The sequence below is a fragment of the Heterodontus francisci genome, chromosome 9 (genome assembly GCF_036365525.1).
Source record: "Heterodontus francisci isolate sHetFra1 chromosome 9, sHetFra1.hap1, whole genome shotgun sequence".
NCBI classification, from domain to species: domain Eukaryota; kingdom Metazoa; phylum Chordata; class Chondrichthyes; order Heterodontiformes; family Heterodontidae; genus Heterodontus; species Heterodontus francisci.
In genome coordinates this window covers 96,219,424-96,233,164 of record NC_090379.1, presented here as the reverse complement: position 1 = coordinate 96,233,164, position 13,741 = coordinate 96,219,424, and the positions used below count along the sequence as shown (strand labels likewise).

Below are 13,741 nucleotides of genomic sequence, written 5' to 3'. Positions count from 1 at the left end.
CTGATCGGCCCTACCCTCACTCTGGCCATCCTCTTGTTCCTCACATAAGTGTGGGACGCCTTGGGATTTTTTCATGTCCCCTTCTAGCTCTCCTAAGTCCATTCTTCAGTTCCTTCCTGGCTACCTTGTAACCCTCTAGAGCCCTGTCTGATCCTTGCTTCCTCAACCTTAAGTAAGCTTCCTTCTTCCTCTTGACTAGCTGTTCCACATCTCTTGTCATCCAAGGTTCCTTCACCCTACCGTCCCTTCCTTGCCTCATCGGGACAAATGTATCCAGCTGTCGCAGCAAGTGCTCCCTAAACAACCTCCACATTTCTGTCGTGCATTTCCCTGAGAACATCTGTTCCCAATTTATGCTCCCCAGTTCCTGCCTAATAGCATTGTAATTTCCCCTCCCCCAATTAAATATTTTCCCATCCCGTCTGCTCCTGTCCCTCTCCATGACTATAGTAAAGGTCAGGGAGTTGTGATCACTATCACCGAGAGATCTGCCACCTGGCCTGGTTCGTTGCCAAGCACCAAATCCAACATAGCCTCCCCTCTAGTCAGCCTATCTACATATTGAGTCAGGAAACCTTCCTGGACACACCTGACAAAAACTGCTGCATCCAAACTATTTGCACTAAGGAGGTTCCAATCAATGTTAGGGAAGTTGAAGTCACCCATGACACCAACCCTGTTACTTCTGCACCTTTCCAAAATCTGCCTCCCAATCTGTTCCTCCGTGTCTCTGTTGCTATTGGGGGGTCTATAGAAAACTCCCAACAAAGTGACTGCTCCTTTCCTGTTTCTGACTTCCACCCATAATGACTCAGTAGACAAACCCTCCTCGACGATCTCCCTTTCTGCAGCTGTGATACTATCCCTGATTAGCAATGCCACTCCCCCACCTCTTTTACCTCCCTCCCTATTCCTTTTGAAACATCTAAACCCCGGAACATCCAACATCCATTCCTGCCCCTGTGATATCCAAGTCTCCGTAATGGCCACAACATCGTAGCTCCAAGTACTGATCCATGCTCTAAGTTCATCACCCTTATTCCTGACACTTCTTGCATTAAAGTAGACACACTGCAACCCATCAGACTGGCTGCAACTTTGCCCTGTCAACTGTCTAACCTTCCTCACAGACTCTCTGCACTCGTTAGCTGCCTGTTCAACAGTTACCCCATCCACTGATCCGTAGCTCCGGTTCCCATCCCCCTGCCAAACTAGTTTAAACCCTCCCGAAGAGCTCTAGCAAACCTCCCGCCCAGGATATTGGTGCCCCTCCAGTTCAGATGCAACCCGTCCTTCTTGTACAGGTCCCACCTTCCCCAGAAGGTATCCGAATGATCCACATATCTGAAGCCCTCCCTCCTACACCAGCTCTGTAGCCACGTGTTCGGCTGCACTCGCTCTCTGTTTCTAGCCTCACTAGCACGTGGCACCGGTATCAATCCTGAGATTACTATCCTGCTTGTCCTGCCTTTTAGCTTCCAACCTAACTCCCTATATTCGCTTTTCAGGTCCTCATCCCTTTTCCTAGCTATGTCATTGGTACCGATGTGTACCACGACTTCTGGCTGCTCCCCCTCCCCCTTAAGAATCCCGTAGACTCAATCCGAGACATCCCTGACCCTGGCACCCGGGAGGCAACATACCATCCGGGAGTCTCGTTCGCGACCACAGAATCTCCTGTCTGTTCCTCTAACCATTGAATCTCCTATCACTATCGCTCTCCTATTCTCCCCCCTTCCCTTCTGAGCCACTGAGCCAGGCTCAGTGCCAGAGACCTGGCCGCTGTGGCTTTCCCCTGGTAGGTCGTCCCCCGCAACCGTATCCAAAACAGTATACTTATTATTGAGGGGAACGGCCACAGGGGAGCCCTGCACTGTGCGCCTATTCCCTTTCCCTCCCCTGACGGTCACCCAGCTACCTTTATCCTGTAACTTAGGTGTCACTACTTCTCTATAACTGCTCTCTATCACCCCCTCAGCCGCCTGAATGATCCGAAGTTCATCCAGCTCCAGTTCCCTAAAGCGGTCTGTGAGGAGCTGGAGTTGGGTGCACTTCTCACAGGTGAAGTCAGCAGGGACACAAGTGGTGACCCTTACCTCCCACATCCTGCAAGAGGAGCATGCAACTGCCCTAGCTTCCATCCCCTCTGCTCTAAATTGACACAGAGATTAAGTAAAAATAAAGGAAAACCTTACCTTACCAAACCCTCCACACAAGAGTCGTTTTTTTTTGGTTAGAGGAGGAGGATGGGTGGGAGACACTACAGGTGTAGTGTTTCGGGTTTAGCCACTGCCCGAATATATAAGTTCACTTACCCAGCAGTCCCCATGTCCGCGTCCGCCGAATCACTCGGTAAGTACTTTTATACTGAGACTTACCTTCCCAGCTGCCCCCTGGCTCACACTCTCACTGCTACCGCTGTTCAAAAAGAAGCTGCCGAATCGCTAGGTAAGTACTTTATACTGAAACTTACCTTCCCAGCTGCCCATAAGGGGGGCCATTTCAGATCACCATTAAGCCAGAGGTTCTTGTAATCTGCTAAATATGTGCACAAGTGTCCTGTGTGTGCAGTGTCTTCAGGCTGAGTGCTGCTTGTGATGGAGATGGTATATATCCAGTGTGACTGCTCCATATTTGTGTGTAACACAAGTTGTTGACTGTGCCAGCAGGAGAACACAGCAAAGTACCATTCTAATATGGTCCAACAAGGTTATCCAGTGAAGTCAAAAGGACTAGTTGCAAATCCAGCTCCATTCATTTCCTGGTCTATGCTGAGTTTGATTGATTCCAGTGTCAGGGGTTACATTTGTCCCCAGCATCCTTGGGTTAAGGAAGGGGCACAAATTGGCCACATTCACACTCTAAATTTGTTGTCTAATGCCCCTTGTTGGAAAGTTTGTATGTTGGCGTCAGAGTAAGATGGGGATTGGGCTAGTTTGTAAAGCCTGTGCTGTCGAATAACACCAACACCTTTGTCTCCACTCACACTTGAATTACGGATAGTTGGGCAAGGTACTGCTGGACAACCAGTGGCCATAGCTGCTGTTTTCCAATAGTTGGTGGATGTAATTATGAGAGGGGTTCATTTCCCAGGGTCTGCCAATCCCATTATTGATTTCTAATACAAAAGCAAAATACTGCGGATGCTTGAAATCTGAAATAAAAACAAGATGCTGAAAATACTCAGCAGGTCTGGTAGCATCTGTGGAGAGAGAAAGAGTTAATGTTTCAGGTCGTTGACCTTTCATCCCTGCTTCTTCAGTCTCTCTCACAAACTGAAATCCCACATCTCTGGCAGCCTTCCAGTAAATCTCCTCTGCATCCTCCAAGATCCTGGCGTCTTGATTGTGATTTTCTGAACGTTTAGAATGACGTCCTAGCTTTTGTATTCTGTCTTTGTTTATAAAACCATCTGCATTTTTAACATCCTTCTCCACTTGTCCTGCCACCTTCAAAGATTTTGTGTACATACATCCCCAGGTCTCTATTCCTGCACCTCCTCTTTAAAATTGTACCATCTTAGTTAATATTACCCCTCCTCATTCTTCCTACCACGATGCATCACTTCACACTTCCCCGTGGTCCTTTTCATCTTCCATGTGTCTGCCCAGTCATTCTTTGACTGTATCTGTCCTTTCTCTTGCTGCCACTGCCTATTTGTACACTGCTCTCATTCATGTTCCTATTCTCCGGAAGCTGAACTAGTAAAATTTATAATTGTCGCTTTACTGGTGGAACAATCCTTGTGAGAAATGCTATGGTTTTGCTTCCACCTGGTGGAATATGGATCAAACTGCAGCAACATAAACAGCTTCTAGCCTTGGAGCTCAGATGTCCAATGATGGTGATTTATCATGAGACCAATAATCTGTCAAAAACAGTCGCTAGGTTTAATATTTAAGCAACTTTCCAAATTTGCTCAGAGAATAAGGTCAGATTTTTAATTTTAAATCCCCCCCCCACCCCCGCAAAACTCAACTTGTTGGCCACTGTGTAAATTTGTTGTCCGTGCCTAATTATTACTTGAGCAGGTCCTGCATGTGGATGTCGGGTCATGTGGTGTACGCTGTCAGAATCCAATTGAAGCACATTAGGTCTTGGGGAATTGCCTTCATCCAATTTGAAAACTCTGGTAGCACGAACCAAGGCTGTAATCTGATTCTAATGTTCGGTTCATGTGCCTAAACCACCTGAGCATTTATCTCCTGGATCGTAGCACCGAAGCCTCTTAGCTGAGTGTTTTTTTTGCCTTATCGACCTTATGTCAGCCATCTGCTGTCCATTGTGGTCTGGAATGCAATTGTGATTTATCTAACCTGTGTTGAGATTTGCTGGTCTGAGAGTGCATTACAAATTATAACTGTTTTGATGGATTCTCAAATTGCCAACAACTCCGAAACCAAATATGAATTTCATAAAATCATTAGTTCATTCCAAGAAATAAATTTAGTGTTTAGCCTTTGTAAAGAGGAAAGGGAGGTTACTATGTTTCGAGAGTGTACCCTTTAGCAGTGGCAGATGGAGCTTCCAATACTAATTCCGATTTGTTTTCTGTAATCCAATGAGCCTCGTCCCATTTGATCAGCACTGGGTCCAATTTGGGGTGACTGAGGACTCCTATGGTGGGTGCAGACTCCTATGCTGTCAGTGCCAATTGCCAGGTTAAGAGCACTTTTGCTTTGTCAGCTTGTCACATAAAGCTACTGGCGCCTGCAAACATCAGGCAGCGGCTGGCAAGCATTCTGCAGAATTTCGCTGTATCGAGCCAGATTTCAGCCAGCTGGAAACAGCAGGGACTGATGTGACTGGCATATTCCTAGAAAGCTGACAAAGGAGTTTGTTATGCAGAGTCAACAGGATTTGAATTGCTTTGAATCTGTTTTATTTTCACTTGTTTTATTTCAATTTTCTCTCCCCTCATGAAGGTGCAAGCTGTTGCCGAGATACAGTGCCATAGATTTTGGTTGTCCTCTGGTACCTTACCCATTTAGTTATTGTTCAGTATGTGTACCTTGATGGTGACTAGTTGTCAGGCAGGCTATTCAACTGTAAGGAGTATCACAGCTAAGCCTGATCTATCCTGACCCAACAGTAACATGTTCACTTTTCAGCAATGATCAATGGATCATGATTAAGAGTGGGATCCGCTGTGTGACTTACCCTGCCCTTTCCAGTCTTTTATAGTTTCTTAATTGCTAGTACAGATTGGGCATCAAACCTGGGACCCTTTATGATAGGGTGGAGGGAATACAGGATATTTCAAAGGATGAGAGAAGGCAGAGTCTTCTCTTCAGTGGCAGAGCAAGGGGGTGAAAGGTTATGGGGGTAGATGGTAATGTGGAGTAATCAGTTCAGCCATGAACTTATTGAATGGCAGAGCAGGCTCGAGGGGCTGAGTGGCCTACTCCTGCTCATAATTCGTATGTTCATATGAGTCAGAGGCAGCAGACAACAGGAGAATGGCCGAGTCTTTCAAATTAAAGTTACTAAGAGGAATACCATTAGGGACAGAGGTTATGGGAATCCAGAGAGAAGAATATAAAATTTAATATTGGGCATAACGGTTTAAAAAAAAAGGTAGAAATGGAGGAAGTTTCTCTCTAAGAACATAAAGGTGCAGCAGTCACAGAAGGTTAGTATGCAGGTACAACAAGTCATAAAGAAAACTAATAGAATGCTATCCTTTTATTAAGAGAGGAATTGAAAATAAAAGTACGGATGTTATGCTTCAGTTATACAGGGCATTGGTGAGACCACATCTCGAACATCTTGTGATGTTTTGGTCTCCTTATTTAAGGAAGGATCTAAATGTATTGGAGGCGATTCAGAGGAGGTTTACTAAATTGATACCTGGAATGAGCAGGTTGTCTTATCAGGAAAGGTTGGACAGACTGGGCTTGTTTTCACTGGAGTTTAGAAGAGTGAGGGAGGCTTGATAGAAGTATATAAGATCCCTAACAGTCTTGACAAGGTGGATGTGGAAGGGATGTTTCCTCTTGTGGGTGAGTCCAGAACTAGGGGGCACTGTTTTAAAATTAGGGGTCGCCCTTTTCGGACAGAGACGAGGAGAAATGTTTTTTCTCAGAGTTGTGTGACTTTGGAATTCTCTGCTTCAGAAGGTGGTGGAGGCGGGGTCATTGAATATTTTTAAGGCGGAGGTAGATAGATTCTTGTTAGGCAAGGGAATCCAGGGTTATGGGGGTTAGATGGGAGTGTGGAATTTGAGACACAAACAGATCAGTCATGATCTTATTGAATGGCGGAGCAGGCTAGAGGGGTCAAATGGCCTACTTCTGCTCCTAATTCGTATGTTCGTAGGTTGGAGGGGAAAACTGAGACAAACTGGGAAAATAGTTGACTAACTAATATCTTAATCTCTATTAATTGGCAGCCATTTTGAGAGACCACATTGGCAGAGGACCAGGAGTGGCTGCTGGCAAGATAGGAATGTGACAGTTGACACTTCTTTGCACTAGTCTCATTTAGCAGCTTCCAGATGTTGTCACTGGTATTAGTCAGGTGCTTAGCACCAAGGCATTAGGAAAAATTAACATTTATATAGGGCCTTATCTCCTGAGAACATCTCAAAGTGCTTCACAGCCAATGAATTACAAAAAGAGAAAAGAATGGCAACAGAATTGATACAAACCAAAAGCAAGAAATTGGAAGTCTGAAACAAAAACAGAAAATACTAGAAACATTGGCAGGTCTGTGGAGAGAGCAGGCAAGTTCAAGTTTCAGATACAGACCCTTCAGTAGAGCGACAGGAAATTACAGATGAACAATGTTTAAAATGGACCAGGAAAAAAATTGCATGTGTGCATGCATATACACACACGTAACATTCTTAAATGGAAATGAGCAATGGTTATGTGGCTCAAGCAATAGTAACAGGAGTAAGTACGTATCACAATGACAGAAATTAATGATACTTAAGAGACACAGAGAATGCATGAATAGCTGAGGTCATTGGGAAATGTTAAGGCAGGTTTGGAATGGGAGCAGAAAAGGTAGGTAGAGCAGAATAGGCTCCAATGGTCCGGAAGCCTCGGAGAGGAATAAAACACAGGCTAACACCAAGGGTACAAAGTGCCCTACCAGCTTGATGTGTCACCACCCTGAGCACCAACCTGCCTTACCCCACCCTGAAATGCCCACTTTCAAATCCCACATCAGAAGCACTTCATTCTGTGAATGGCTCAAGGTGCTTTCTGCAGACATGACGCAAATTTGAAAGGCTGAATCCTTTAATTGTAATGAAGTAGTAATACTTCAGAGGTAAGGTAGACCCAGCAACACGCTTGATTTTTCTCAACCACACATGCAAACATTTGAGGAGCACCCTGCTCGATTTAACAAGTACTTGGATATGCACTTGAAAGGCTACAGGCCAGGAGCTGGAAAATCTGATGAGGCTGGTTAGCACTTTTTCAGCTGGCACAGACCTGATGGGCTGAATGCTCTCCTCCTGTGCTGTAAATTTTCTTTTTTTCAATATGTTTCATTGCAGATGATTGCTGAGCTAGCGGAGAACTTGTGTCTATTAGTTACTTTGTGTATTCCCCTGTCCTGGAACAATATAGAAGTATTTTTTTTTGCCCCAGTTTGCAGGGGAAGATTTTTCTGTTCCCTTCCCTACTTGTTACTTTTATAATGTGAAGAGTTCGAAGGCATTGATAGTTCAAAGCAATATTGTACTGTTTAAACTTGCTGCTTAAATGTTGGCTGCTTTTCTTTAGTGCAAGCTGCCACCAAGGTTGAGAATAGTCATCAGGATGATGAGATAAATTAAGAATTAGTGGTTAGGTGTTGCCAAGATTGGCTTTTAAAAACCTGTACATTGTACGAGGAAAAGAAGCATGGGTCAAGGAAGGACATCCACAACTTTCAAGGGCCTCATCTGTTGAGGGGTGGGGTGGTATGTGGATAGAGCGGTGTTTGTACACCTGCTAGTGGCCTGGCTGTAATGTTTCATTGTCAGAGGTGCGAGGGCAGATCAGCTTGCTGGCTTAGGGTCTGAGACAGAGTGGCTGGGAAAGAGAGTGTGAAGATTAAACATAAAAAGGTGAATTTGTTTGTGACCAAGCACCTGAGGCGTGTTTCCCTCTATATCCTCTCCATTCCTCCTTCCCCATTCCGCACGGTTTGACTGATTGATAAATAAAGGCATAGATTACAAAATCTGGCAGTATCGATGGAGAGTGAAACAAAGTTAATGTTTCAGGTTGTTGACGTTCTGTCGGGACTGATTAGTTGAAAGGTCATTGATCTGAAACAATAACTCAGTTTCTATCTCCACATCTGTTGCGAGACCAACTCTGAGGTATTCCATCATTTTCTGTTTTTATTTCCAATTTCCTCATCCACAGGATTTTCTTTTGTAACTTTAAAAGGAGGAATAACCAGGGAAAAGGGGATGGAGAGAAAACATAAATGATCCGTAATTGAGTGGAGGATAGGAGATGATTAAATGACAAGTGATTATGGTGGAAGCCGAAAGGAGGCTATAAAGGAGAGAAATTAGAGAAATAAAAGATGTATGCAAGATCCAGAAAATGTGTAAAGGGTTACTGCAGAATAGCAAAGGGGAGGGTAGGATGGAGAATCTGGCAAAGCGGAGAAGGCTCCAGTACCCAGGATGGTGGCAAAAAAGGCAGGTGGACACCATGTCTGCTGGTGACCTCCATCCCAAGCACCAGCCCACAACTTTCTCTATTCCCGGAAGCACTGGCGCACCTATCTTATTTTCTGAGAGAAAATGTGGGCAATGGTTAAGATCTGAATTTGTTAAAGTCAATTTTAAGGCCGGAGGACTATAAAATGCTGATAGAAAGATGGGATGTAGCTCCTTGAGCTTCTGTTGAAATTCAATGGAACGGTAGAAGAGGCCAAGGAGAGAGAGTTCAGAGCAGGTGTGGGACAGGGAATTAAAGTGGCGAGTGACTGGAAGCTCAGGGCCATTTTTGAGGGTGGAATGGAGGTGTTCAGCAAAGCAATCACCGAATTCCACAAATTAGTGGGGATTACATGAGCAGCAAATACAGTATACTGTGTTAGCAGATGTGCAATAAAAAACTCTCTCACTCTGGAGGAGCATTAGGGCCCTGAATGGTGGTATGAGAGGGGATGAAAGGTTAAATGTTGCATCTCCTGAGCTTGCATGGGAAGATTCCATGGCAAGGAGAAGGGGTAATTGAGGTGTGGACCAGGGTGTCAAGGACAGAATGGCCCCTCAAATTGTTGAAAGGGGCAGAAGGAGATGATTCATTTGGTGATGGGAATAGGTTGAAGATGGTGGAAGATAATCCATTGTATGTGTGTGGAAGATGAGGACATGGGGTCCCAATCGTGGTTCTGGGAGGGACGAGAAGTGATAAAGGCTGAAATACAAGAAATGGATGGGCATAATTGAAAAACCTATCTATCATAAAGGGGAATCTTCAGTTGAGGAAGAAGAACATTTCAGAAGCTCTGTTGTGGAAGGTGGCATCATTAGAACAGGCGTGAAGGAAATGGAGAAACTGGGGAATGGAACAGGTTGGGAAGAAGCATAATCGAGGTAGCTGTAGGACTCAGTGGCTTGTAGTAGATTTCAATGTACAGCCCCCATCCTGAGTTGGAGTTAGAGAAGGCCAAGAAAGGAACTGAACAATTAGAGGTGGGCCACATATGGGTATCATTCTGTTATGATGTGTCTACCTCACACTTACTTTGTCTAAGAAGAAATTCATTCAATTCAAGAATGTCTCTTGATGGTTCTAGGATGGGTGTAGTCAGCACCTTTTAGTCTGGAATGTATCCTTTTGTCCTGTCAGGTCAGGGAAGCAGTGTTTGAATACGCAGATGAGGTCATTTGACCATCGGTCATCTTGCAGCATATTGTCCACTTTCTTTTTTACGGGTGATGTCAAATTCAACGATTCCATATTGAATAAGGCTCGTATCTTAAAAGTAGGGATATGGGCGGCACAGTGGCGCAGTGGTTAGCACTGCCGCCTCACAGCTCCAGCAGCCCGGGTTCAGTTCTGGGTACTGCCTGTGTGGAGTTTGCAAGTTCTCCTTGTAACCGCGTGGGTTTCCGCCGGTTGCTCCGGTTTCCTCCCACAGCCAAAGACTTGCAGGTTGATAGGTAAATTGGCCATTGTAAATTGCCCCTAGTGTAGGTAGGAGAATGGTGGGGATGTGGTAGAGAATACGGGATTAATGTAAGATTAGTATTAATGGGTGCTTGTTGTTTGGCACAGGCTCGGTGCGCCGAAGGGCCTGTTTCAGTGCTGTATCTCTCTATGACTCTATGATATGTTGTGTCTTTACTGGGCATGACAGCTGGCAGAGGTCACCGAGAAGCCCTGAGTACAATTGGAACAAAGAATGTTCAACATATCCTGCAGAAGGCAGGCACAGCTCATAACCATGTGGGTTCTCAAAGCAACACCTTTTTTGGAGGAATTGAATGGAGTTAAAGGTGTGAGCTGGCTTCTCTTGTCTCAGTAACTGCCCAGAGCAGCAGAGTTTGGTGATTCACACTCAGGAGGTGCCCCAACACATAACAAGTTGGGACTAGTTAGCTGGATCAAACTGACCTATATATAAGTGTTTGATGCTGGAAGGAAAAGTATTTAATTCCCCAGTTTATTGTAAAATGCATTGGTAATTAGGTGGAAAGTTAGCACAATGTAGTCGGTTTGGAATCTTAATGTGCAGTTTATGTGCATCTTCACAGCCTATACTTCAAACTGTGTTATATTAGATCAACAAATGGCCAATATTGTTTTGCATTCAAATGAATCATCTCATAGTGGGAATAGCTAATGATGTATATGCATTTCCCATTCTGAAGGCATTGATTCATTACAGGGTGTGGTTCCACAGGAAGTTGCTGTCTTCCAAATGTCCATCCTTTGTGTGTGAGCCAGTGCACTCAATATTGTAAGGTTATCCCAGCTGTGGGAACATTGTATCTGAGCCCCACATGTTCGCTGCGCAGGATAGTGATCGGAAGTAGGAACCCTGCATAGTGTTTCTGAGACCAATAATGGCCCTCCTGTTGTCATATGGTTTAAGATTACTTGGTACAGGTTAGAGGCTGAATTTTTCCTCTATGATGCAGTATCACATGGTGCAATTTCTGAAGAAAGACAGACTTGCATTTCTACAGCACTTTAGTGAATCCCTCAAATATCTCCAAGTGTTTCACCTCCAATTATTTACATTGAAGTGCGGTGACTGTTGTCATGCCAGCTAATGTAACCTCTATTTTTCATGCGGCAAGATCTCAAAAACCGCAATGGCCAGTTGATCTGTTCTTTGGTGGTGGTTGAGGAGAGAAATATTGGCCAGTACATCAGAAGAATTCCCTTGCTCTTATATTTTCCTGGAATCTTTAACATCCACTTGAACCAGAAGAGCAGTGTGTGTGTGTGTGTGTACGCCAGTGCACTCTTTTTTTTTTTGTAGTGCATGGGTGATTTAAGTCTGCAGTCCTTGAAATTTTTTTGCACAGCCATGCATACATGGGGGCTGACTTGGGCACGGCCTGTGTGAGAACCTTTGGGTTGCTGTATTGGTGGTGCAGCTTGGAGGGAACATTGGTGCATGTGCGCTTCCATATGTAAATGACTGTTAGATTCAGAAAGCTGCCAGTCACTAACATATCTAGATAAATCACACCAAATGTTTGTATTTGAATTGCTTAGATATCTCTAGCCAGGTGGTTCTTTGACACTTTCTCTCCTGAAGATTGAAGATACCCAAGTAACTACCAGTTTTTGATGAGATGTCCACTAAGGATATTTTTGTTCAGATTAAAAATTCTCGCTCCATTTATTCCTAGTTTTAATACACGAGAAGGTGGAGAACGAGAGCCTAAGTAACAAAACTCTGAAAATCACAGACTTCGGCCTGGCACGGGAGTGGCACAAGACAACCAAAATGAGTGCTGCAGGGACCTATGCCTGGATGGCACCAGAAGTCATCCGCTCCTCCATGTTCTCCAAAGGCAGTGATGTCTGGAGGTATGAATCTGTCAGTAGGCCTTGCTCCTCTACAGTTTGCTGACAGTATCTCCTACACTCAAAAAAGGTTGAGGGGGAGGGTCTGCTGCCTTCTTTGGCTGAATGTTGAAAAGTGGAACAAGAGAAATGTATAGAGCAGTTGTGAATCTTTTAATTCACATTACTCTGAGGGAAGGGATGCCCCGGTTAAGTTCTGTAAGGAGATCAGAAATGCTAAAGTCATTGCAAGTGGTAATGCAATATAGCCAGTCACTGAAGTTCCAGATATATTTCAGACACTCAAAGCTGTTTTTAGCTGAAAATTCCCATGGGAAATTGTTATTTGTTCAGAGGACCATGTTAATGAGTAGATGGGCAGTGGTGGGGATGAGGTGTGTAACACCTGCTGGTTCAGGTCTGTTCTCCTCAATTCCTGACCTCAGCCATTTCAACCACAAGGCTAGTATGTGAAGGCTTTCTTCTAGGGAGTGGGGTGGGAAGGAAAGGAAGTTGATGTTGCGACTTTAGCGGCACTTGGTACAGCCTGCTTGCCAAGAGTGAGTGATGAAGGCTGCCTGGCTGGGGGAGACGGTGGCTTGGTGGTAATGTCACTGGACTGATAATCCAGAGGCCCAGGCTAATGCCCTGGGGACACAGTTTCAAATCTCACCACAGCAGCTGGTGGAATTTAAATTCAATGAATTAATAAAAAATATCTGGAATTGAAAGCTAGTCTCAATAATAGTACCATGAAACTATCATCGATTGTTGTAAAAACCCATCTGGTTCATTAATGTCCTTCAGGAAAGGAAATCTGCCATCCTGACCTGGTCTGGTCTACATGTGACTCCAGACCCACAGGAATGTGGTTGACTCTTAACTGCCTTCTGAACTGGTCTAGAAAACCCTCCGTTCAAACACAATTAGGGATGGGCAACAAATGCTGGCTTTGCCAATGGTGCCCACGTCCCATGAAAGAATTTTTAAAAAAGAATGGAAGCTAATCTGCAACCTCAGCTGACTATGCTACTGGAAACCATACTGAGGTCTGGGAGGAACATACAACAGGGTTGAATCCTTTGGGAGCACATTGCTTTGAAATGCTGAACGTGTGCCACATCAATGAGCATATAATATTATTACAATCCTTGAACCACTCAGATTTGAAGCATCCATGATTTTTTGTTCATGTGCCATTCTTGAAATCTGAGGCTGTACATGGAGGTGACAAGGTTTTGGCAATTTAACTAAAGTGTGCTTTGTCGACTTCTGTTTTCATTTTCTTCCCCCCCCCCCCCCCCCCCCCATGCTAAATATCACTTACCTTCTCATTTGGAGAGCGAATCAGAAAGCGTTTCCATGAGCTCTTTGACCCATTTCACAATCCAGGAGAGGCTAAAATGGGTTTCCTCAGGGTGAGGGAGGGAGCAGTCGTAAACATTGGGGTGCAGTCAAAACAGGACGAGTATGTGAGGCATATCAGCTTCCAAAAAGTAGGGTTTGTATCATTCTACACTTTGACCATGAGATGGGAAGACCAAAATCTCATGCCCAGACCTCTGGTACAAGAAGTTATGCGATATAGCATGACCTGCTTTTGTGATGATTTATATGCCCCTCCCTTCCCCATTATTGTGCATGGTTGGGTCATTTACAGTATTCATTTTAACTGATTTCCCAGGCCCAGCCTTCTTATCACAGCAACCACTTGTCTCTTAAATAATTCCATCTTTCTATCTGACACTGCC

At 44.5% G+C, this 13,741-nt stretch overlaps 1 protein-coding gene across 2 annotated transcripts in view; it reads left to right on the top strand.

Annotated features, from left to right (window-relative positions):
* map3k9 (mitogen-activated protein kinase kinase kinase 9) overlaps positions 1-13,741 on the top strand; it is a 187,009-nt gene that overhangs the window by 116,436 nt on the left and 56,832 nt on the right. For both annotated transcript variants that reach the window (XM_068039548.1, XM_068039547.1), the window contains exon 3: positions 11,834-12,014. In XM_068039548.1, coding sequence (XP_067895649.1) covers positions 11,834-12,014 — 181 coding nt within the window. The remainder of the gene's footprint in view (positions 1-11,833; positions 12,015-13,741) is intronic.